This window comes from Falco peregrinus, chromosome 4, assembly GCF_023634155.1.
Source record: "Falco peregrinus isolate bFalPer1 chromosome 4, bFalPer1.pri, whole genome shotgun sequence".
Classification (NCBI taxonomy): domain Eukaryota; kingdom Metazoa; phylum Chordata; class Aves; order Falconiformes; family Falconidae; genus Falco; species Falco peregrinus.
In genome coordinates, this window is record NC_073724.1 from 52,142,496 (window position 1) to 52,169,017 (window position 26,522).

The 26,522-nt window shown below is 36.4% G+C and overlaps 1 protein-coding gene across 5 annotated transcripts in view; it reads right to left on the reverse strand.

The window, feature by feature from the left end:
• The window catches only part of REV1 (REV1 DNA directed polymerase), a 62,701-nt gene that overhangs the window by 6,202 nt on the left and 29,977 nt on the right, over positions 1-26,522 (reverse strand). The window contains exons 1-11 of one of the 5 annotated variants that reach the window (XM_027785254.2): positions 23,688-23,924; positions 22,039-22,168; positions 20,908-21,036; positions 20,082-20,236; positions 17,529-17,648; positions 14,597-14,817; positions 12,156-12,328; positions 7,933-8,035; positions 5,597-5,753; positions 5,042-5,244; positions 2,306-2,539 (exon numbers count right to left, since the gene is read on the reverse strand). In XM_027785254.2, the coding sequence (XP_027641055.2) occupies positions 2,306-2,539; positions 5,042-5,244; positions 5,597-5,753; positions 7,933-8,035; positions 12,156-12,328; positions 14,597-14,817; positions 17,529-17,648; positions 20,082-20,236; positions 20,908-21,036; positions 22,039-22,168; positions 23,688-23,736 (1,674 nt within the window). In that variant the 5' untranslated portion in view covers positions 23,737-23,924. Of the gene's footprint in view, positions 1-2,305; positions 2,540-5,041; positions 5,245-5,596; positions 5,754-7,932; positions 8,036-12,155; positions 12,329-14,596; positions 14,818-17,528; positions 17,649-20,081; positions 20,237-20,907; positions 21,037-22,038; positions 22,172-23,554; positions 23,925-26,522 lie in introns of those variants that run through there. The other 4 variants (XM_027785317.2, XM_055802372.1, XM_055802369.1 and 1 more) reach the window with 4 other exon arrangements.

The window sequence follows — 26,522 nt, forward strand, 5'->3', positions numbered from 1 at the left end:
GGAATCTATACCATGTCGAGACAATGTGAGGACGAGGGGCAAATTTGCTACCAGTAATTAATGCCACTACTACAAATGTCCTTCACTTCTAAGCATCTTTACTTCTTGCCTCCCATGCTTTTACAGGATTCAGCTGCTACAGATAAACAGCTCTTCTAAATTTTAAGATTACTTCAGCAGCTAATGGAAATGAATACAACCTATCTGGATTCTTTTTATGGGAGAACCTTACCCAACAAAGGACATTTTCCACGTTTTCTAATTAATAAATCACTATCAGCCAATTAACTTGGCACCTGGTCATAAAAACAGTTCAGACAAAAGGAATGAAAGGTTGAAAACCAAACCTAATTAAACTATAAAAAGATGGCAGGGCATCATTTACATTTGCTGAGTTGATGTGGCTAAAGTACTCAATTTGGAGTGGTTTGCAGTATTTCTATACCTGAAACCCATTACTGCTCAGTCCACTGTATCATTTGAAAGAAAGTAATCTTAAATGTTTGTATATACTCATACAATATACACTCCTGCAAAAACTTTAACAATACCAACAATTGTATCAAACTATATTTAGACAAAGATGTTATTTTTGAATTAAGTTCATGTATGATTTTAACACAGAAAAAAAGTCTTCCCAGATTAATGAACTGGGTTTAATATTTTTTTCACCAAGCCTAAGAAAGCTAATTTAACCATAGTATTCTAGGTATTAAACTTGGACCTAACTCAGAGAATTAAAATTGTAAATCGTAGTTCTCTTTTTACCAGTAAAGAAAGCTGAATGGTTTTCAGGAGAAAATGTGGAGTACAAGAATAAGGCATTCCAGAATAGATATATGGATAACCCTGACAAATAAATAGGAAATAGCTAATTCTTCTTGAACTACATCTTCAAACAAAAAGGCTGCTCTGCTAAGCTGACATTTTTGGATCAGGTAAGAGAGTCACAAAATGCATTAGGAGATAGAGACAGGAAAACCGGTGCATTTGAGTGTGCAAATTAGGTATTTCTATGGCAATTTCAAGAAGTAATGCTGTTATAAAAAAACCAAGAATCAATTCTCAACTACCTAATTAACAGACAGATAAAACACAAAACAAACCAAATGCAATTTTTATAGAAAGCCACATGCAGTTAAAATTTACCCTGAAAAAGAGAGCACTGAGTGGTAGAGGAGGGGTGTACTTTAAAGCACAGCATAATTTAATACGTAAGTCCAAGATAAAGTCTTGCCTATGAATGAATGTAACTACATAATTTAAAACAGCTGGGGTGTGGAGAGTTCATATACCATCTGCACAGGGATAAAAACTGACACAACTCTTTTTGAACCAATGAACTTGAATCAAAGAAATTTTAGTAGTAGAATAGACTACACATCTTCTAAATAACCATTACACATTAACTACTTTTTACTGAAAACAGGTCAAGAATTTCTATGTAATTTTCTCTGGATTCTTTGTCAGCTAAGCAGCATATCTTAGAAACAGCAACAAATACCACTGAAAGCTGATATGGTATCACTTCATTTGAGAACAGCAATGGAGCAATGGCACAGCAAGAATAAAAATACTGCTCTATTTTAAGTGATGCATATGCAAGATGATATATCTCTGGGTAACCCAATCTTTGATTTTTTATTATTCTTACCCTCTATTTGTTCAGCACCATCTTGGATTGAAGGGTGGATTATTATTACAAGCATCATTACTGCTATCTGCTCCCCCTTCAGACCCCTATTCTGAGAAACAACTTTGCACTTTCCTCATCCTGGACATGCTGTATATGACCACATTCAAAAATCAGGAAGATATCCACAATCTTTAGCTGCGCCTGCCTTTGTCCCAGGAACGTGATATAAACAATCACATCTACCGAAGCTAGAAGAGGTTGGCTTTACACCATCAAAACATCCACCTAACTAGAGTGAGTCTCCTGTGACTAAGCTAAGCAGATTTTAGGACTGCTTCAGACTTATGGTGCAGTATAACTGAGCTGCAATGCAGAAAAAAAGACTATTTACACACTGGATTGCAAAGCAAAGTGTAAACGAGGAGGTTTTACATTAAACAACAGCAAAAACATAAGCATACTTATGACTATAAAGCTTTAATAAATATTATCATACTATGTATGTGATAGATCAAGAAACATTTGAATGCAGAATTCTTAAAGATATTAAAGGACCATAAATGATTTTGGAAAGTCACAGATTCTAGTGAATGCTGTCTCAAGAAAAAGCTGTTAACTCTTCCTATAGGTGTAAAGTTGATGTTTATTGATACCCTGTGAACATCCTACCTGTGACAAAGCTGGCAAGGCTATTACATTAATTCCCATATTGGTATTTGGTTCTTGGAGCTCCGGTATTTGTAAAAGCACTGTTCCAACTGGTTGTGACAGAAGTGCCGAGTTACATCCATTTATTGGCTCTTTTTTGCTATCTCCATAACTCTCTCCTTGCTGAATGGTGCATATTTGCTCTACTTGTTCTCGGAGGTCAGGTGGCAGAGCTTCTAGCACAGACTTATCTAGCTACAAATACATAAAAGCTTTTAGATTTTTCTAAGGAATAGATAACAGGCTTAGTTTTAGTCAAAAATTAGTTCTACAGTCCTTGAATTTTATAAAAAAAATCAGTTTAATCTGTGTATGCAAACGTACTTAGGAACCTGACAGTTACACTCTGCAGCAGCAAAATGTAAAAATATCTTTTCAGATTTAAGTAGTTCAGTAAATATGAATGCTCAGTTTTACCTTTTCACAATGTTCAGTGTTCTCATCACAAACCATATATGAGGTTTCCTCTACAGCTACTTAGTGATAAGGAAACCCAAATTCTGAGTTCAAATTACATAGGCAACATGTTGATATGAATACTAAATCAGTGTCTAGTACAAAGCCATAAGCAATTAATTCTTTCTTTATATAGTTCTAGGATACATGTTACTAATTTACTTTGATGGTATTACGTATGTTTGCATACTGTCAGACTCTTGTCATAAATTTTGATAATGAAATAAGCTTTAGGTTCAAATTTTTGCTTGCTGTAATTGCTACTTACCATCAATTATTGGCTTAAAACAACTGAAATGACCCCTCAGTGCCTAAAAGTTGCTGTATACAACGATGGCTGCACAAGTGACAGAATGAATATAACTGACAAACAGATGTACAGCATCATTTTTTTCACAAGTAAAATTGAGTAAAACTGTGTAGATAAATGTCAATGTTTGCCTCTAACTTCTGCTAAATGAGACTCCACAGCAGTGTTAGAAAACTTTATCTTTTACCTTCAAGAAGAAAATTTGGAGTTGATGACCAGATTCTGGATTTACAGAGAGGAACTACAAATATCTGTGAAAAGCTACTCAGCTTATGGTAACTGAGAACATTTGATGAAAGCTGTCTGCATTATTAATCTTTCAGTTATTCTTCCACATTCTTTTCATGTTCCCTCATTTCAAATTTGCTACATATATACCTCTACAAACCTTTTCTGGAAATCCTGGGTGTAAAGTATCTTGTTGCTTTTCTAGCACAAGAATAGCAATACGGGACCAACTCTCGCCACTCCTTTCCTGTACCGAATTCCGTATTATATTCCATATATAATATACAGTAGAAGGAAAGATGAGCATATTGTGCCACAGAGCCACCAAAGCTTTATGACTTCTACTGCACAGCTAGTGCATTTTTTACTTGCTCATACACACTGCTCCTATAGCAGAATCTGAGTGTATAGAGCTTCATATTGTTACGTGGCTTTGAGATCCTGAGCTAGCTGTGAAAATCATAATTTGCTTCTAAAAATGTATAAATATTTGGGAAAGCCATTAATGGAATATCAACAAATGCTTTTACAGATTTAAAGTACAGAAATTAAAATTACAGAATTTTACAGAAAAACATGTAAATCTGTTTATACCTAAAATACCTACAAAATTCAATGTAGTTTGCTTATAGCAGACCCTTCTAACAGATGTCTGCTTGAGTAACATGTGGGATGGAAAGGAGGAGGCTCTTCCTTTGTTAAAGCATGCAGAAAAAAACCCAAACCCTGCAGAAATATTTTGCTTAAATAAAGATTGTTCTCCTCTCATCTAAAAGGTGATATCCTGTACAAATATTAAGTATGCATTCACTATTATTTGAAGAAAATTTTAAAACACACAGGAAGATGAAAAATTCTAAATACAAGTTTGACATCCTTTTAGGCAGAAACCTGGAGCAGTCATTGTAAAAGTGTATGAGGGAGTGTAAGACTAGTTGCTGTTCAGTTCCTTCTCGCTGACTCAAGCCTGGAGAGAGATTTATAGTGTAATTTAAAGACTGGTATAGAATACATGACTTCAAGAAACTATGTGGAGAAGACTACCTGATTATCATTTATTTGCATCTGTGGCAAAGAATATTGCTGCCACAAAGAGGAATGGAAGACATTTAAAAATTATGTCTCCATGAAAATTAAATAAAGTACTTGTCAAAATTCTTCTTGAGCAAGTCATCAGTGATTAAGCTAATCAAAATAATTTTTAAGAGCTAACACAAGAAAAGGGAATTTGTAAGTCTGCATCCTATCGTAATCATATAAACACAACATTAACTACAGAATGTGTCAAATTTCTCTGATGGAAGTTTTCCTAGAGTCTATTGCACATTTTTTATAATTAGACTCTGAGCTTTGGTTGTGAAAGGTGGAAGGTAACGATTTTTAATATTTCATCCCTGGCATCTTTTCCATTCCTGTTCCATTGCAATCCTTTGGTAAGTGATTGGAAGGGAAAAAGATACTGAAAATTCTATTTCTTTTCTTTGAATAAATACAAACTTTTTGGAGTTAGCCTATAAATGACTGATTTTAAAAAACCCTTTTATTAAGGCAAAGTAGTTTTCCATCAATAACAGTTTCTTACTGTGCATTGTACTCTGCTACAGCTCTTTTTATTTTTAAAAAGTATAATGTAACTTTTTTTGCTCTATCCAAATAAGACAAACAATCCCAAGTTATCACAATTTTATATTCTCAGGTTTTACCTGGGAAGCAGATGGAACCTCAATACTCAAATTAAGCCTGGATTTTACGCTGATAGGAGGATGCACGCCATTCCATTTGAGCGCAGACTCAGTGTTGTTAACATTAGAATTGAGACCAGATGTGAGATGGGTACCACGAGATGGAAGAAAAGTGCAAGTTCTTGAATCAGAAGATATTTCAAGGTCCATAGCAGCCACAAATACTATACACATGAAAAGAAAATAGAGAATGATCCTCAAATAGCTAAAAATACTATGAAGATTCAAGATACAGTGAAGCCAATTTCCAGTGTTCTTTACTAGTTTACTCAATATATAGCATAATTATAACATTTTCTATTTCAAAGTATCCTTTGTTACTATTAACTTTTTTAAAAGATTCGAACAATCCTATACAAAGGTTTTTTTGTAGCATTTTTCATTTGAAGCAGCAAAACCTGCTCTTTACATTAAATAATTTGTATCAGTATAGTACTAAGTATTCCAAAAGGAATCTATGTTGGAGCCGTTCAGAACTCATCAATATCACACATGCAAAGTACACAGCTTACTGACCTTCCTTATGTTCTTCCTCCGAGCACTTTTTTGTTTTCTGAACATGGAAAAGGTCAATAACTGAATGCGATCCACCAGGTAAGTGTCCAGACTGTACTGCTGAGCGAGTGGAAGTAGTTTTACTGATGGGAACTAACTGCTGCACCTGAATTCCAACCTAAATCCAAAACATGAATACATTCATTTTATTAAGTTTAAAAAATAAAATATTTTTTTTAAAAAATAAATATCTGTAAGTCTTTCGTATTAGCACTGCCTTCTCTGAAATTGGCTGCCTGTTGTGGGTGGGGGAAAGAACGAATAAAAGTATGTTGAAATACACATAAATAGCCACTAAAACCATCCCAAACAAATCCCAGAATTACCCACCACAATCCAACAAATAAGAAATCAAAAAGATAATACCATCTAACTTTTCTGATATAGAAAAGCGTTGTGTTTATTATCAGATTTCTTAGACACTAACAAATGCAGAAGCACTGACCAGGAAATGATTAGTATTAAATCTGGTTACTTTTACAAGAAAGGAATGTTCTTCATGAGGACAATCTACACTAAATCCGTGACCTCAGTCTAAAAATGGGAAAAATAACATTGTTGCACTTCTAGACATGGTCCTTGCAAAGTCTCAACCGATGAAATTTACTTTGGTGAAAGTTATCTTTATCAGATGAGGTGTTCCTCATTTTGAAAGATACCCTCGCTTTTCATTAACTTTTAAATACTAAATCAACAGGGGTTCAAAAACTGTGTCCAACTAAGAATGTATTCGTAAATTGTGCAAGTTTACTGTTAATTCTCCATTAATATTAAGAAAAAACCCAACACTTAAAAAAATTTGTATATACAACTCAGAAAGCATGAAGGAGCTCATGTATGTATTTTCACCAGGTGGTCTTCCATTAATTACATAGCAAGGATTTTGTTTGTTAACAGTTTTTAGTTGCAATTAATGGGATATTAAAACATCACTGTACAAAGCTTTTCTTTGCACTTTTATCTTTTTGTTTTGAAACATTTCTAGAATATTTGAGTTCTAGAACTTAAAAGCAGCCTTCGGCATACTATACTTGCTGTGCCAACAACTTTGTCTCGTTTAATTTTTTTTTGCCTTTTAGGACAAGCATTTGAGTTAAAGTGTTGTATGAAGTCTACGGAACAAATGAGTGGATTCATCTGCCCAAGGGTAGGCATGAACAGCTAAAGGTATCACTTTAGGACCTTTTCTAGATTCTGAGATGAAAAGGACACTTCAAAGCATGACGCACCTCATGTATAAGCAAAGCTTAAGGGGACTAGCTACAATACAGACATATAAATGGGAGGTGTCTGAAGTCTGTTGAAAGGAATACCACTGAGGGACCTTGGATGTATCTGCACTTTATTACATAATCTAGAACTGAATGGCCCCTCCAGGACTGAACAGAGCCACCTGGTCAGAAGTAGTACTTTGTTTTGCAAAACAACGTACGCAACACCCATGGGATACTAACTTTAAAGAAGAATCCTCTAAAACCAGGGATAAAGAAATCAAGGGAAATAGAACAATGTAAGAAGCCAGGAAAGACAGCAAAGGAGACAGACAAGAGACTAGAAGACATGGAGAGGATGATAAGTATTTCCTCAACTCCGAGGAGAAACACAAGCCATGGAGCTGACTTTGCAGGGCAACACTGAATCAAAACTGTACTTCTACATCTAGATGACCAATACATGCAGGTTCGTTTTAGAAAGCCTCTGTGTGCTGCTGTAAGAAAGAGCTTATGTCAAAATAGTCTTATCATGGGTTCACATTGCTATGACAAAACCACTGAGATAAGCAAGAATGTTCTAAAATAAACCATGATTCAAAGACCCAGCAATTTACCTTCAAAGGCCAAACCATGGGTTGCTAAGTTTTCTGGCTTTAAGACTTGCAATCTAGAGCAAAAACTCCTCTGATCTCTACCTTTTGATTGGCATTACAGGCAGTAATTGTGTTAGCTACTTTACTAATAACTGCAAAAGTTTACAGAAAATTCTAAAACAAAATAAAATGTGCATGTGCTAACAGAATTGTAGAAGATGCAGTTTAACTTTGTTACCTCAGGCTGTTTTAAATCATGAATTAATCCAGTAAAATTTTCTGGTTTTACATTTACGGCTTTGTAACCATGTTTTTCAAAGGTAAATACACAAAACATAATATGATTCCATAGCCTAATTTACACAAACTTTGTATTAGCTACACTTTTGCTTAGGTTTGGTTATCTTGTACCCTGGGGAACTGAAAATTTATTAAAGACAAAAAAGAAGGTTGATAAAGAGAATAAACTTCAGTTTTCCCATTAACTCACCCCTCGCATATCTGATATGTTCAGTTTCATTGTGTGAAACATGTTTAGAGTTTCTTTCCCAATTACTTTTGCGCTGTCTGTTGCATGGTCTAAAGTCACAGTCCTACAAAGAATAAAAAAGCATGGATAAAAAAGGAAACTGTTTCACAAATCCTCAAGACAACAATTCTGTGTTTATTGCAGAGAGAACCTCAAAGAAAGACAGATCTAATTTCCTGGCATACAAAACCTGAACACTGTTTTTTTGTTCTGTGGTTTCTTTTTAAAGGTAATTACAGCTAAGCATGTTCTACAGAGAAAAGGATTACTTACAAATTGAACACTCTCAGTGTGTGGTCCACACATTAAATTGTCAAATATACTATATACTTACATACATGCTATCTACTGAAGCCAGACAAAAATGCTTCACTTTACAGTATTCACAGAAATGCACTCATGCACTATCCTTCACTCAAGCTTGGTTCATAAAGAGTTTGCTCAGTATTATTTCAGTTGTCAATTGTCCAATGTCTAAAGCAAGACTTTCAGATGGAACTCTGAGAGTTAAGCAGATGTAGGCATGTGCACGTGGATTACAAGTAACAAAGAACTTGGATTAACGGTATGTAACTTTAAAACAACATTCCAAATACACCTTACACGTGGGCAATTTTCTGCAACAACTCCCTCAAAATTACCTGGTCGCAAGTTTTACAAATTGCCACCAGAGATCTTGGCAGGGCAGTGCTTGGTAGTTCTGGACTCTCTAATGGCCTAACACTTGAGACAGACAAGGACAGAATTCCAGGTGGCTAATCAAACACATGGAAGTGATGTGAAGTCTTCTCACTGAGGAAACCGATGCAGTTTCAACTCTGACAGAGTGGGCTCCATTGACGTTCACCTTGGTGTTCTGACAGCGTGCCATCCCGGCAACTTAGTAAACGCTTTGATGGCATCTCCTTTTTAACTCTACTTTTGAATCTGTCAGAAACCACCATGAACAGCCAAGTTATCTCCAGAAAGGTCTGGTTCTGCTAATATGAAAACGGAAAACTTTCCTGCTGGGAGTGATATGAAGACCTCCCTGAGCCTCACTGTCAGCGTTTTTAAGAAAAAAAGACATCAATATCACCATTATGATGCAACTATGCAAAATACTAGGGAGAAATGCATGACAGGTCTATAGGTACACACACAGAAGAGTATTTTACAAAGGTCTATGCTGTACTACCAGGACCTGATATCAACGGCGCAGTAAAAATACCATTAATATCTCAGAAGTTGAATTCGATTTTGAGCGTGTCTGTAAGCCTGAATCCTTTGCAGGACTACAGTTACCATTGTAGAGGATCTTGGCTTGTGGGATAAGAAAGCATAGCAACTCATTCACCTGTGAGGTGAGGGGACAAGGTCATGAGCTATAGCTACAGAGAAAATCTTTCACTGAAGAGAGAAACCAGTCACTTTAAACTCCAGTAAATGTTGGAACTAGGCTGTACGTAGGGAAAGCACACCTGAGGGAACACCACCCTGAGATTCTAATCCATTTGCCTGGATTCAGCTTCCAGAGGTTACCCTGCTGCTGCTAAAGCGCCTTTCACTGGGCTGAAGAGAAATGCTCTAACAGACAGGAATACAGCATTTACATCATCAAATAGCATTATTTGGATTGATGGGGGCTGCCGAGTTCATTAGTAAAGCCAGAAGCAGAAACAAGAGACACTGCCAAATGAGACCCTGGCATTAGGACCGCTTCAGCTGTGTATGAACAACTTCGTATTCTTGGGTGCCCCCTCACCATACCTTAATGAAGACTTCATGAATTAGGCAAATTCCAGGGCACATGCACATTAGCATGCCTGACCACAGAAATGAGGTCCAAAGCATTCAGCTGTTCATGAGAAGGCAGTCTGGCACTAGCTCCAATAAAGCTCTATCTCAACACACACTTCACCCTAAAAAAAAATACGTCATTAGGCTGTTAAGAGTAACCTTCAGCTCAAAATATTCGGGATAGCCAGAAGACAAAGGTATAGACTGATGGATTTTCTTCTTGATCTACCAATCCCAAAATGTGATGAGCTTCTGATAGTGAAAGGTGAATCCTGTAGTTTCAGTTTTTAATACAGCTGAACTGTATGCCAAAGCTCCCAAGTACGAGACAGACCCTATGCATCTAAGTCCTACTGTTGAGCTCCAACCCACTGAAAGAACGCCACCTCTTCCATTACCAGAAATCCTGAGCAAATGATCCTTCAGTTCAGGAGGGATTCATCTGTTAGATGGAGGGAAAAGTGGAAAAGACCTATCTTTGAAGATGCCAAATGCACCCTCGCACTAAAGCCAGGATCGTCCCTTCACCTAAGGAAAAACTGCTTTGATACAGAAGTGTCTGCCTGAAGAATAAATATGTATTTAGAAGGTACTGAGACAATCTTGTATGAAACCGCATATAACACGATGCTCTCTGTCTAGATTTCATTCTTGTGTTTTCAGTATGCAAGCATGTAATATGTCTGACATTAAAAAAATCTTTAGTCAACATCGTCCAGTTGAACAACAGGAAACAAAAAAGTATCAGAAATTTAATATAATCGGTAAGAGTAACAGCACTACTTGAGGAACGTGAAGAACCTACTCCTTTGACAGTGATGTATCAACTGACACTACCCAGGCTGAGTAACGGGGTTACCCCATGACGCGCGGGCATGGGCAGCCACCACAGGCAGCATCTCAATGAGACCAACAGAGCTGCAGTGAGACCAAGCAGAAAGAGACTTTGTTATGTTGATAATGATCCACAAGAAAACAAAGGCATTTCTGATGAGGAACTTATGACTATATGAAAAAGCGTAACTGTGAAGGTCAAGAGACGTGAACAAATTGCCTTCTTCAACAGCTGGAACATGGGGCACAGTCTCTGACTTCGAGATTTTGTGACTCAACCTTCTTAGCTCCACTTTGGATCTTCATTGTCTTTTTTCTTCTAGGACCAAAATAATTCTCTGCAGACTTACTGGTAAAACAACAGGAAAGACAGATTTGACATAAAGAAACTTGTCTGTACTAAGATGGACAACTGTAGACCAAAGTGTCTGATGCCAGCTCCAATCTTCAGCACTGAAAGTGGCTTCTCAGTCTTCTGCAGCAACTAATTCTGCAAATATTGCCCCATGGACTCTAGACTTGAAGAAGAACGGTCCTGGATCAGACACCCTTCTTGACAAGTACAAAGGCAATTTTCTTTGAGAATTGACTCCAACTGTCACAATCAGCATGTGACCAAGAACTTATCAAGGAATAGCAGAAAGCCTCTCAAGAAAAAGAAAAAGTACCCAACATTACACAGAGCTCAGGGAGAGGAAACAAGATTGCAGCAGCAGAACATTTCAACTCTGCTAGTTACTGAAAGAAATAAAAACGCTGCTGCATGCATGTCACAGTGCAGGATGTAAATATGTCTTCTACAGGTGCTGCAAAAGGAAAACAGCTCCAATACTGCGCAAGCTGGAGAAATGTACGCCAACAATATAGACATAACTATATATTATTGTTTGAAGACAAACCCTTTAAAAGATCAAAATGCTTTTGTTAGCTAGTATTTCATGACACTATTACCAATTAAGAGCAACCTTAAACTACAGATTATTAAAGTCAAAAAGATAAAAAAATGTATCTCCCTACCAAGAGAAACAGTCACAATCATTCACTGAAAATATTCTGCTACATCACCTTAATTTTTAAGCAGCATCCACAGACACATGAGTACATTCATTTAAGAAAACAACCTCAAACCAGAAAGAATGCATTTGTGTGGAGTCAGATTCCTTCTTTCCCATTCCTGCTTCCTCTGAAACCCACACATTATTTCTTCTATGCCCAAAACTTTTCAGCTTCTGATATAGTGTCTTTTCCCCCCATTTTTCTCTTTGAAAAAACTCAAACGCAAAACATGAATGTTAAAATTCTTCTTTCTCATTCAGACACCTTACTCTCTTCCTTCTTTCTCCTCCCAATAGGCTGTGTTTTTTATCATTGGGGGATTTACATTTCATGTTGATGACCAAAGACTTTTGATAATAATACTCTACTTCTGATTTTGGTGCAGGTCTGATACGTAGACAATGAGGTACCAAGCACTTCAAAATTTCCATCCTGTCTTCCTGTAAGTTTTGGTGCTCCCTGCAGAAGTGTACTTATACCTACTATTGACCATTGTTTTTTCCATGTGTAGTTACCTGGCAATGTTATCACAGATTCCATGACCTCCATATTTTGCAGGCTCCACTGGTGCCCCAGCCTTTCTGACCATAATTTTAAGAGTCAATCGTTTACCCTTCATACCAGCAGCTTCAAGTCTACGTTGGATTTCTTCTGAGAGGCTCAGAAGGAAAGCTTCTGCTTCCTTAGGCTGAGAGGGAAAAACAACAACATGTTTAGATAATTCCTAGTTTTCATATATTGAAGGTTAATCATTAACAGTTAATGCAATCCAGACTGTCTAAACAGATGTGGTGGTGCACTTTCCCTTCTTCAGGCTGCTCTACAACCTTGGCAGCTGCCAGCTAGTCCTCGGTGCCTTGAGTAATGAGTTGGGCAGTTAAGCACCTCTTGGCTGTACCTCCTCTACTCAACTGAGGCAGGGAATGGCACTGCCTGTGCTGGAACTCCCCAGTGACTGGTCAAAGCAGGGAAGAAGAACGGAAACGGTGAGTTATTCCCTGACAGCCTCAGAACGCTCCTGCTGGATCACAGTCTGAGCGGTAACCAAGTGGAATAATATATTGCTCCTGGAATTTTTCAGCAAATTACCAACGCAGGTTGAGGTTGGGATGGAAATTTGCTGATGACTAAAGGCAGTCATCTCACAGCCTTATAAACAGCAGTGCTAAAGTGAGACCTTTTTGAGCTCTCCTGGAGCGCAACAGGCTGCGACCAGCATCTCCCTCTGAGCCGGACGCTGCTCAGAGCTCGCAAACCGCTCAGTTTGTGATACGAGGGGGACCATCGTGGAAGGTCAATGATGGGGCCTGGGCTGATACCCCTGCTCCTTGAAGCTCAACCCTTCGCCCTTCGAGGAATGAAAAGGCATAACGATATGAGTATTTCAATGAACTCAAGGGCAAACTTTTAGTAGGTATTTAGCTTTGCTGTAATATATATTGCAAGCCTGAAGTAATCTTGTGATTTAAAACAAACTGATTTGCTGCTAAACTCTTATGCACTGTGAATAAACTTTCTGTCTCTCTCCCTCCCTGCCTTTAGATCTAATCTGTCGTCCAAGTCTGAGACTAGGAAAACATCCAGCCACACCTAAACTCTGAGAGAGTTTAGAAAGCAAGGGGGTCTATTCTGAACCTTGTGACTCAGCAGAAAGGTCTCCCTTGTTCTTTACCCACTTTCTATACCTTTCCCTTTCAGACAAAAACTGCTGACCAAGCCTGAGACTAAGGCTGGATCCAGCCGCACCTAAACTCTGTGAGAGTTTAGAAAGCAAGGGGGTCTACTCTAAACCTTGTGACTCAATGGGAGGATCTCCTTTACCCTTTTATACCTTTGATCTTTACAAACCGTTTCCAATTCTACTATTGACTTGGTTTCAACTCGATTTATCTTTGTGCATTTACTCCATGTAATAAGTAACAGAATGAATCTTGCCAGTGAATCTTGGGTAGATGCATTTCCTCATATTCCTATTAAACATGTTGCACTTAAAACTCTCTGGTGGTAATTCTTTAAGTAACCTGACCTAACCACTCCTTTTCATGACAAGTGAAAAGAGCAAGCTGACTCACAGGCAATTGTCTTATTTAACTTCAAGTGTTTTCTTTATATTGTAGGTTGCTGAAGTTAGGTGAGATGGTAGAATACTATCCTAATGCTGAAATAAGTAGGAAATACTTACCCTTTTGGAAATAAGTTTTTTAAAAACCTACGTATTTAGAAACCCCAACACAGAATTGCAAGTCTAACTTTAAGCATACACCTAGATGATGAAGAGCATAGGGTTTATAAGGAAAATCTTTTCACCATGAGGAAAGTCAAGCAGTGGAATATGTTGCTCAGAGAAGTTGTGCAGTCTCCATTCTTTGAGGTTTCCAACACCAGATTGGATAAAGTCCTGAGCAACTGGTCTGATCTCATAGCTTCCCCCTGCTTTGAGCAAAAGGCTGGACTACACAGTATCATGAGGTCTCTCTCCCAACCTGACTTTTCTATCATTTCTATAAATGCTTCAAGCTGAGTTATTTTTTAATACAATTTTGTCAACAACACTTCCCCTCCTACAATATTTGTAAAAGGTCTAACAAAAGTGTTGTACTGGAGTAGCTGGTGATGGTTTCAGGCACTGGCATCTTTGAATAATCAGCACTTAAATGAAAGAGAATGCTAGGTGCTGACAAACCTACTGCAGTTCCCTTTTTCTGCACCAGACTTGCATAACGAATGCAGAATAGCCAGCTAATTTTGTGCAAGCTTCTTTTCAGTCCAATACTTTTGCAGTCTCTTCTTCCATTTTATTGTTTTGTCTCCTACTTCTTAATTTTCCTTATTTCTATTTGGTGGCTAAGATGGTGCTCTAACAGATCAAAGTGTAAGTGAAAATAATCAGAATATGAGAAGATTCTTCTACAGCTCAAAGAAGTCACTGCAGAAAAGAAAGTAAGTTCAAATTTACCTGAGTAAACCTTATTCCATAGTTGATTTCTGCTGAAACAGATTTTCTTTCTTTTTCTGTACGAACAGGTCGATCATCCAAACCACGACAAAATCTGTAGAGCATTTGTCCTGTTTTTGGACCAAATTCTTTCTGCAGTTTTGACATTGAAGCACACTGCAAATCTCCACAGGTTTTAATTCCCAAAGAAGCCAGCTTAGATTCCATCGTCCTGCCAACTCCTAACAACAAAGCAATTAGTTCTGTTAACACTACACAATTCAAAGCCAGTCAGGTTTTGAAAAAAATAAAATGTCTTTTTAAACCTACACTAGGTCATATCAAATAAATAAATAAATATACACCATAAAAGATAAATTCCACTCAATAAAACATGGTTCAAAGGGAAACTTTTGCTGTCTTCACCTGTGTTTCTTTAATCTGTTTTATATATTTAGTTTAAGATGTCATACTGCTGCACATTTCTTTATTTCTGGGTAAAATGTGAATGACTCCTGCTTGCAAATCTTCTTGACAAGGTAGTGCCTGTTACAGAGTATACAGCTCTGAAGACCACAACACTCAGTCCAAAAAGAGTGTCCAACATGTAATATGTTTTGCCATCATATACAAGTGATTTTATCTAAAAGAAAACCAACAAATATTTTGACTACTGTTCCACTGCTTCCTTGGTAGAAAAACAGTATTTCAAGTAGAAGTGATAGCATACCTGTATCATTTGTGCTCTGAATTACCAAACACTGGAAATTGTAGGTAACCATGGCAACATCACATATGTGAGTGTGATAAACTTAAGTGTGTTTCTGAATTTTGGAGAGGAGGCCTGTTACTTCTGAAAAATATTAGTCCTTTGAGTTTACACTAGCAAAGTCAGTGAAAGTTAGAAACCCCAGGTAATCAGCTTCTAGCTTTCATAATCTGTTTCTTTGTCTAGGTAGCTTTATTGAAAACATTAGAAAGTTTTTACTATGAACATGCAAGTCAATTCTGAAAACTTTAAAATATGTCAAAGCATGGTACTACATGAATAATTTTCTGGAAGAAAAACACCACCTGTAAGTTAGGCCAAAGAGCAATGGTGCTGTGCTGTGAATTATGTTTGGCCATGGAAGGGGATACATTAAGAAAATTTCTAGTAAACTGCACCTGTCCACGTATGCTTTCCTACCACTTTTCCATTTCAGTGCCTATTACTGTCTATTTTTTGTTTCCCTTCCATTTTTTTTTCCTTAAACAGAGAAAATACTATTTTGAACATTTAACACTAAATAACTGTGTACAAATGTAGGCTGATCATTAACATACAAAGCATAACTGACTGCTTACTCAGCATTTTTTGCACTATGCCTGTGTCACATTATACTACTAAAGTATTGACTAACAATACAACGCAGAGTTAGATGCCAGGAAACAGTTTAGCCTACAACACTTTAGAGTATTTTTCTGGAACAATAAAAAAAATATAATAAAGCCTGTTTTCATACAGCTGTAGTCCGTATATCCTTACTGCCTGCCATGCTCCCAGCACAGTAAATCCAGTTCCCTGCCATCTCATCTCTCCCACAATGCCTTGGAGAATCTCTGTAAAAAACCTGTGGGCCAGAAACGGTTCTTTCTTCCCTTCCACTTTCTCCCTGGTCTTCTCTATGTCCACAGGCATCCCACTCAATTGCTCCACTTCTCACTCAAATATCCTTCTCTCTCCTATCTAAGGAATGCAGGACAGAAAACATGTACTCTGCCTATACATAAGATGACTGCGAACAACTGCCAAAATGTACAACAGTTTATTTTGCCTGCCTGTTCCTCGAAGGATGTACTCATCTGGACCACTCTTCTCTGTCAAGCGGTCATTTTTCACAAAACTTGTGGAAACACTATGTCATTAGAAATTACACCTCTCAGTAAGATTTGACTAAAACTGCCAAACAGTTCATGAAGTTATTAGTACTGTCACACTTGAAATTATAAATTGTCATAGTCACAATCGTTTCTTCAGACAACTAGGTAAAAACCAACTGGAATTTGAGAAACCTGTTGTTCTTTAAAAAATCAACACATTCTGTCACAGTTGCAATATACTATTGACTAAAGATCCTTACCCCCCAAAAAAGCAATTACTTGTGTAACAAAAGCCTAATGAGTATTCCAAGTCTACCAGAACCAAAAACTGTCTATAGCTGGATGTATAACAGTGGTAATATTCCCACACTAGCCTTGTTTTCCACCTTTCCCTCTATTTATAACCCATTCTAATATAGCTTAAGTTGCAAGCAGGAACACTTCTCTAGTTTGGTAACACTCTCCTCTGCCAAACTTTTATTTCTTCATTTTCCTTCTGTCCTTATGCTCTCTGAAATATCTCTGAGTTTCTTAGATGCAGGAGAGATTAAACAAACTCCTCTCTCCTCTCTCTCCTTTTTTTCCTTCATATGCCCTCTGTTTTATTATGGCATCTGCACTATTTTTTCCAACTCCTGACTTCATACACTCCTTTTTTAGAAAGAGTACTCTCTTGGGCTAGTTCTCAGTTCTAAGAACAACCTGCTTCTCTCAGCAATAAGTACCTGACGTTACTCATTTTATTACATTCATTATGATACAACAAACTAGCACTCACTTGAAATGACTTATCTAAATAATTTTAGTAAAGAATATAAGGTTGCATAACAAACTAAACTCTGAGCCTCTTCCATAGATCACGCTGTGTGAATCTGTAAAATTCTTCACTGAAAAAGATGCTTCTCCAAGACACAAAAAGGTAACAGATTCTTTTCAGAAATGTCAGAAATTTTTAGAAATCAGTATATCTTCTTTTTTTTTGATCAAAACAATGGAATAACATCTAATCTTATTTGATCCAGAACACATATGTGTAGCTGACACAGTTTTAGTACCAGGAGGCAAAATGTTCTCTAAAAGAAAGGAGTACCTGGAAGACTGGTAACAAGTTGCCCTCTGATAAAATCATCCACTTCTTCAGGTTTTAAGTGATACTGTCCATCTGGTTTTGCTTTACGAGTTGCCATTCTGGCCAGCAGAATATTGGAACCTGTAAAAAGAACAAATTAAAGTGTGTCGGTACTAACTTCTGTCTTCTCAAGTAGAATGCTGCAGTTCAACAGTCAAGGTAAAAATGCAGAAAGCACGGTCAAATCCTTTATCTTTTACAAAGAATTTAATGAAATGCATTCATATATATGCACAGTATCTACTTTCAGATTAGCAGCTAGCAGTACTTGTTATTACATCAGTGTAATTGGAATTACATCAGTGTAACCAGTAAAACTGGAACTGCAAAGTTAAAACCAACCAAACAAAATCCCACCAAAAAAACTCAAACCAACCAAAAAGTAAGTACAGGACACTTCCCTAAGAACAATGAATTTATTGGTCTTGGTTATGGTCTACACATGTAGAGATACAGATAAACAGTTAAGTGGAAACGGTTGAAAGAATTAGAAGTGTAGTATTTTAACACTGCAGAACTTCAAAAAATCCACTGTGGTCAACATAAATAATAATTAGGTGACCACTTCATCAAGTGTATTTTATCTGAAATACTGGAATTAAGGTAATATTTGGGCCTGAGTATTCACTAAAATAATCCAATGATTTCATTAAATTATTATATACACTTATAAAGTGTGGTGGGAACAAGACCTATTTCAGCACTTTTTCTTGTCTGCTTATAGGCTTACTCGTGCCCAGCCAGTAAGATCTCTGAAATGATACGCAAACATATTCATTATTGCCACTCAAACACCCTGTTCTAAGATAAAGCAAACTAAGAAAAGGTCAAGGGAATTCATAACCCACAGCACTGTGTGTTACTATTGCTCCTCTCCTCCCACCTATGTTCACATTTCTTTTGTCTATTCTAAAATTTTAGTTAATAAGAACAGTAACAAGAGTTTAACATGCACTGTTTCTACTGAGGCGCTAAATTGATGAAACAGTTAATGACACATTCCTCTCAATTTCGTATTTAACTTTGGGGATCCATGTTTTGTCTATAGAGTACTGAAGATTACTGATCCTCTTATCTATCAAACATACCAACATAGCCTCTAACACCAGGAAATCTCAGTGATTTACCTTCTGCAATGTATTATACCCACAACACTGATGTAAAGTAGGAGAAAACTAATACCTCACTTAAAAAATGGTTAAGATGTTTACATCTTAACAGGATATGGATACAGGATATTTATAGATGAGTGTTTAATCTTTCACTAGCATTGTTTAAAGCAGTTTAGTTTAGCCACTAAAATCTCTAGGGTAATAAATCAAATTTATTCAACTGCTATAAGCATGGCCTTCCTTAATTTATCTCTAATCAGACAAGAGTGTCAAGAGGAGATCTCAATAGTATTAACATAATCTATTCAAATTTACATTTTATTATATTGGTACAACTTTCCCATTGGGCAACATATAAATCACATAAGATACACATTTCAGGCAGACCATGTTTTTCAGATAAGGTGTCTACGTTCATGTAATAGTACAATTGTTTCCTCTGATTTATTTACTTAATGATGAACTATAAGTGAAGAGTAAACGTCCTTGTTGTGCACCTACCATACAATTTTCTAGAAAAGATACCAATATCCTTATTTTCCAGTATCTCACACAAATTGATTATTAGGAAAAAAAAATAATAATTGCTCATAGGCATTTGTCTCTTTCAATCTCTAAGAGAATTATGATACCAGATTAGAAAATAATGTTTTAAAACCTAATTCTGCACTTTCTAAAGCAAAAAACAAACACTAAATAAGCATATAAAAGAGATTACAAATGTATTTCAAGTAAAACAAGACATAAACACGAATCCAGGGAATTACAGTCTCTGTACTATGATATCATAAGAAATAAAGGAAGAATTCTGCTTACAGTAATGAATTTCAGCTTGTCTCACAAGTGGATTTCATACACTTATACATGCTCCGTATATTTATTTACGGATACTCTAGTTTAATTAGGGACAAAAACAAAGGAGAAAGGAAAGGCCTAAGTGAAAAGAAATCAAGTAAGTCTCTTCAGATGTGTGATTTCATACACAACACCTACTATAAATCATATAAATTTTTGCTTTCAATATCTTCTAATAATTATACTAAATCATGCCACCCTGTAAATTTTTACTGCTATCTCCAATAAGGAACAGAATATCCACTCATTTTTCCATTTACTGGAAAACTACAGTAGCATTTCATGAAGTTGAATGTAATAATATAATATGGATGGGATTTTAGCATACTGTTCAGATAACAATGGAGAAGCAATGCCAATTTTATAGATTTTTGCTTAAAACTTCCCATATATGAAGATTTTCCTGCATTTTTAGTTACACTAATGTAAATGGCAATATATTCCGTATCACACATGTACTTACAGAGTTTTAGCAATCTTACATAGCTTTGATACACCTAACAATAGCAGGCAAAGCTTGTAAACAGAAATGAAATAAGGTACTTACCCATCCCAACAGAAGCAGTGCATTTAGTTTGGGCTTTGATTTCGGTGCGGATAGCATTTGCAAGTTCATCGGGAGTCAATCTGGTCTCTGTAAGTATTTCAGTGATATCTACTAGTGCTTCATCACAACTGACTGCTTCGATGTTATGAGTATAGCTATCAACACAAAGTAAAGGAGGTGAAACACCAGCAACAGCTCACCATCTGTTAAAACAAATATGTAGCAAATAAAGTCTTCCTTTTGTGGTGGCATTTCCCTGCTTATTTTGTATCACACATCACTTACATATTAAAAATGATAAACCAGCAAATTACAGTAACGTTGCTAAGGTAGGATTAATTTCAACATGCATCTCTATTCTAAAGGAACAACTGGAAGAGATGAACACTTATTTTTCATTGACAATAAGAAATTTCCAGTTTTGTTCAAGTGCATTTAAACACCAGGAAGTATAAAATCTAATAGATGTTACTCCAATAACCCCTTCTTAAGTTACTCAAGAAACCCTCCTGGAAGTACCTCACTACTAAGCAAAGATCTGCTTCTCACAGTGTAATCAGTAAAAAAATGTAACAATGACTCCTTTGGAAGTCAGATGTTCACTGTTTAGAGGATCTGGCTTCAAGACAGAATGCTCAGAAGCAGCACAGGGCTTAAATAACAAAAATACTACAAAAGGAAGATCTCAAATAGGAATGGCTTAATTGAAGCTGAAAAGTAACATGGAGGTGAAAATGCTAAATTGAATAACGGCATGCAGCAGTGGCAAATAAAATATGCTTGATAATCTTACCACGAAAGATCATGCAAACAAACAGCGTGTTACCTTGCTAATATTTCATATACCGTCCGTGCAACTTCTTTGTATGCATCAAAATCATAAGAAACTGCTTGAAGATTTGGACACAACTTCTTTGCTTGACCAAAAAACATTCCATTCTTTATGCCAACTTGTCTAAATTGGAAGGATAAAAAAACCCCAAATAAACACAGTACCAACTTTTCCACAAATAAATATGAGGTATTTTCGAATGAAGTATTTGTCTTTTCCCATAAAAATGAATTGTCAACAAAAAGGAGTTTAGTCCCAACTGCTAGCAATTTAATAGATAAGAAAAATAACTGCAGATTGAGTATTTGAAGTAGCTGTACAATATTCAGGCATGCAGCACAGACAACTCCCCTGTAGGAACATGCTTAAACCAAAAGTCTCCAGAAAGCACTACTTGCTACCTTGTTTCAAATTAAAACCAAGCATAAACTACAGCAACTAAGGTAACTGGATCTTATATTCCACTGTGCAAGTTTACAAAATTATGCTCCTGTAATAAATGAACTCTTAACTTTCTAAGATACAAATATAAGCCTGCCTATCTTAACATGCTTGAGAAAGGTTTCAACGAAGGAATAATTTCTGGAGTATTATTTCCACCAGGAAAGAAAATCCTATTTCCAACACTGTGCTTCTATTTTTAACAAGTCATTTCATACTCTGAAGATTTATAATGTACGTTACTGGGGATGCTCAGAGTAATCTGTGTGAGAAACTGTTTTAAGTTTAGTAATTGCAGTTCCTGTCTGATTTTACTTCCTTCAGCAACAAAGTGTTCTTAATTCCATAAAAGAATGCAATTTTGACACAAAGAAGTGAAGATAACATCATGAAATCAACAATATCAGAGTGAGTGGCACAACGTTTTCCTTAATAGGCTTTGTTTCAAGTAACATGCAGGTTAGGTTAAGAGCTATTAAGGAGTGTTTAAAAAGCAGCAGCATCCACATGAAAGACCTAGGGTTAAATTCTAACAACCTATATAACTACAAGTTTTGAAAACATTACAAAAAAATTCCTGTCTAGATAACGCTAAAGAAGCAGACTGAACAACTGCTATTTTTGGACATTTTATGCTTATCTGTATGAGATTTTCAAGCAACCTGATATGTAACTTTTACCTACCTGGCTTCATAACTACAAGAAGCTATTTCAGCCATGGACAGAATAGTGAGATCAAAGTCAGCTCCATTCACATGTGTGGAATCCATATGCTCCCAGACTGATGAGTCCAGTTTATCAGGTACTCTAATTTCTGCTTGGAAAATAATATTTATATTTGGTTTTATACTGTTTTTCTTAAAAGTTCAACAGACAGAATGTGAATAATATAAACATTATTGATTTTATTTTATACAATTTCTATACTGCTACCTGTTGATGAAGAGGTTCTTATTACTATATTGATTCATGTCATGGTCCAGGAAAAAAACACCAGACCGCCCCTGAGTAATCTCTCTCTGCAGGTAGGTCTGTACGTATTACTGAGAATAACATTAAGCTACAGAAAATTTCTGTTTCTATTTCCCCCCAAATTACTAGACAGCAGCTTGTTGGTGATGACATACACCATAGTGTAAAACAAGACTGATCTCAGTCAGCTTTAATGACAATAAAAATGAACAAACACTTGAGGCTAACTGCTACAACCACATCCTGTAAACAAATACAAGACGCTCAAAAATTTACCAACTGCTTGGCTGAACAAGACACTTTGCTACATTCCTTTTTACAAAAGCACAGCTACCACCAGAACACAGAAACTGAATTCAGAATACAAACCCACTTTTTATCCTACCTACAACCTCTTACTTGGAACTACTTTTCTAATAATTTAGATACCACAAAGTGATTTTTAAGAAGTGAAATAACCAGAATGCTAATTAGTTCAAACTAAAAAACACCAGCTAGAAACTTACATTTCCTTTAACACTCTTACGGGGATATTAATTGGCAAAACTGCTGTTCCTTCCTAGTAATTCTCTTACTAGGATATGTCAACTTCTTTCAAATATCACCATAAATTTACCTTTGATCAAAACGATACATTTATAAATACGGCAACCCCAGACTTAAAATGAGACAGACCTTCCCTAATTTTAGAAAACTTTACTGCATGCTCTTAGATAAATTTTAGAGTCCTCTAGGCCCACTGCATACTAGGTACTATAGAACAGAATTCCATGACACTGCATAACTGGCATCAAGTACAGCATTTTCTATTCCTTTCTATTTGGGTTTTCACGGTATGTAAACCTTGAAAGATATGTGCCTATATTCTGAATATTTATCAGCCTGCAAAAATGGCTAGATGCAAAAATTACTATGCCCTCCCAAACTCCCCACCAGAATCAAAACAAGTTATCACAGACAAAAAGCTTCTATTTACTTAAAATGAAATCCAGTATGCATGTTATAGTTCTTTTTCATTACTGTAGTCTATATACCACCATACACCACTGTAATATAATAAACAGGGAGTTTTCTTCAGTGCCACAATGTTACGTTACGCAGTAACATGGTGTGCACATTCAAGTACTTATCAGACCAGAGAAAGTGTTGTAGTGAGTGGAGACAGCAGGGGTAGAACCTGACTCATGAAAAACTGCTTTTGTTCAGAATCTCTGCTAAATTTGTGTACCTTTTTATGTCTTAAATATTTTCATGAATGATGAGCTCAGTAAGTTACCTAAGATGTCGGCAACTGAAAATTAGAGCAAAATTATGCCCCAAATAAAGATAAGAATGACAAGAACAATTTCTTTAGTCCATGCCTTCCTGTGCCCTGGCCTGAGATGATGCTGTCATCTTGTCTATCTTCATTGGACTCGTCGACTTTTTCCACTTCGCAGCAGAGCAGATCCCCCCATGAGCTGATGGAGTCACTTCATGTGAAATTCAGGGCAATGCAGAACACATTGTCCTCAATGGAAGGCGAGGTAGAGAACCTCTCATCAAAAGCTGGGAAACTAGACAGGCACATGGTGAATGTGGAGCAACGGATGGAGAAATCAGAGGCCAGGACCCAAGTCTGTGAAAAAGAAATCGCTGAGAATAAATCTGTGACTAATATGATGGTTAAAATCTGCTGCTCTTTAGAATGAAAAAAGGGAGATACTAGGGTTGAGGGAAAGGAAGCCTAGAAAACATTCACATCTTGGGCATCCTGGCCATGGAAAAGAGACCCCAAACTATGAATCCTGATTAACATATGTTAATCTTCTATCTTTAGAACATGAATGTTAAAGATGGCATGTATGTAGAGAAGCAATTTCTACTACCCAGAAAGACTATCTCCAATTCGGAGATTTAGGGCGAGAATGATAGCAAGTTTTTAAATTTAAAAGTTACACATTTTTGGATGAATTCAAACAAGAAAAAGAAAGTATTTCATAAAAGAGTCAAGATTCTATTGACACTAGATATTTCTCTAGCAATGCAGATCAAAAGGCAGAACCAGTATCACTAAAGAAGTAATTTGCAAAAAAAGAAGTAGCTGAAGCAGCGGAATTCAGTATTTGGTCAAAAGTGATTCATAAAGGTTTGGTTTTGTTTGTTCTTTTTTGGTGTGGTTTTTTTTTTTTTTTTAATTTAGAACATTTTTTCTAATAGGCAAGACCTGGAGAAAGCAAAATCAGAGAACAGCCTGGAAAGCACGAAGCATCAAAAAATGATGTGAGTTCCATGTTGAAGCATGGATGTAAAAATATGCTCATGTTCAGAGTTGGTGCCAACTACCTTTTCATTTCATTTACATAACATGTCCTCAAACAGAATTGTGTATGTTTAACAGCATAATTTAGCATTTTGAATTTTTGATATTTTAGAAAAGTATCTTTTCCATGTGATACATGTACCTACTGGACTGTGTCTACCTCTAGCATGGCACAATTAAACACATGCTGTGAAGTGTGTCATATAAATTCTCTAAGATACTGTTATGTTAGAAAAGCCTAACCCGTAATTCCACCTTTTCATCTAAGACCATAACTAACCAATTTCTTTTCCCCAAAAGGAAGACAAGCCATGTACTTATGAGAATGCAAGCAGAAACAACAGGTTGTATTTTTTGTTGATAAAACCATTGTGCATGGACATAAAAATTCATAAAGAGACTAAAAAAAATATTATGAACTGCGGCTGATGAGATAAAGACTATAAAAAGAGTGTTAGGAAAAAAATCCTTTCACCAAAACAACAGGTTGCACAACCAGACTAAGTATCAAGAAAGAAAGAGCTAGCTGCCTGCCTGTGTGCAAGCCAGTGAGATTGGATGCTGAAGTTAAAGAAACGAATATGGGGCTATCCGGAAAAAGCTGCTGCAGTAAGAAACTGAGTTTGTTATACAATAGGCTGAAATCTGCTGTACCCTTAAGCAGTACATATAGTAGAAGAGACACTATTGAATTTGTGAATCACAAAGAACATGCTAGATAATCAGCTAACTTCAATAATTTAACTGCCTCACTCTCCAAACATCACTTGATCGTATTGTCACACCCTTACCCAGTGTAAGATCCTAATAAAAGTTACGAAGGCGCTGTATAAAACTGAACTACCAATTAATAGTGCATACGCAAGCTATACTACAGAAAATCCAACACCATAAAAACCACAGCTATCTTTGTAACACACTTGTATATGGCATTGCAAACAACATAGCAGAAGCTAAGTCTGGAGCATCCTGAAAAGTCCTCAAAGAGTTAAAGGCCAGTGGGTTCCACAAACATATATTCTACCTCAGTTTTGAAGTGATCTTAAACTACAGCAAAAAGACCAATAAAATGGCATCACTTCCTGTAATACCTTGTTTCCACATGTCTTTGAAAATTGGCAGAATTGATTAGGGTTTTTTCTGTTTTAGGGGTTTTTTTTGGTTTTGTTTTTTTTTCTTTTTGAAGTACTAACATTTCAGAAATAACCATGGAAGAACAACCTGTCTTTTTCCACCTCTTATATCAACAAAATAACTCACTAAGGTGTAAACTTTGTAACAGTAGTACTTGCTACCATAAGGTTGGAAAAAGTGCATATACAAGGGGCAAAGGAGAAACTCAACTTTCAAATCTAAACTGAAATGAAATAGCAGTTGCCCCTTGTACATGCACTTTTTACCAGCCCTGAGGTAAAAACTAAGTTTCAAGCTGATTAAGCAGACTGTTGGGGGGAAAAAAAAAACAAAACCCAAAACAGAAACAACTTGCCAATGTTTAGCAATATGCTTTCTTACACTGAATGCAGTTCAGGCAGAATAATTACACAAACAAACAAACAAGTAAAAATATACTTGTTAACAAAAGTATGTTCTGTTTACATGAGTACTACTTGAGGACACAAAGTAACAAATTTCTAAATTACTGCAAGCAAGCAAGGAATTTTCAAACTACAACAGATACCCTGATTTTGAGGAAACAAAAGTACTAGAAAGACAGAACTCATGGAAGTTGCACAGACTTTCCAGAAACCTGAAATGCCCTAAGGACCACCCAAATTAACTCACTGTACAGAGATACTGTACACATGCAAGTGAAAAGTCAGCTTCAAACAATCAGTTTCTCACTGGCCATGTGCTGTCATTTCTACTTTTAAAGTAAAAAAAATAGACTTTT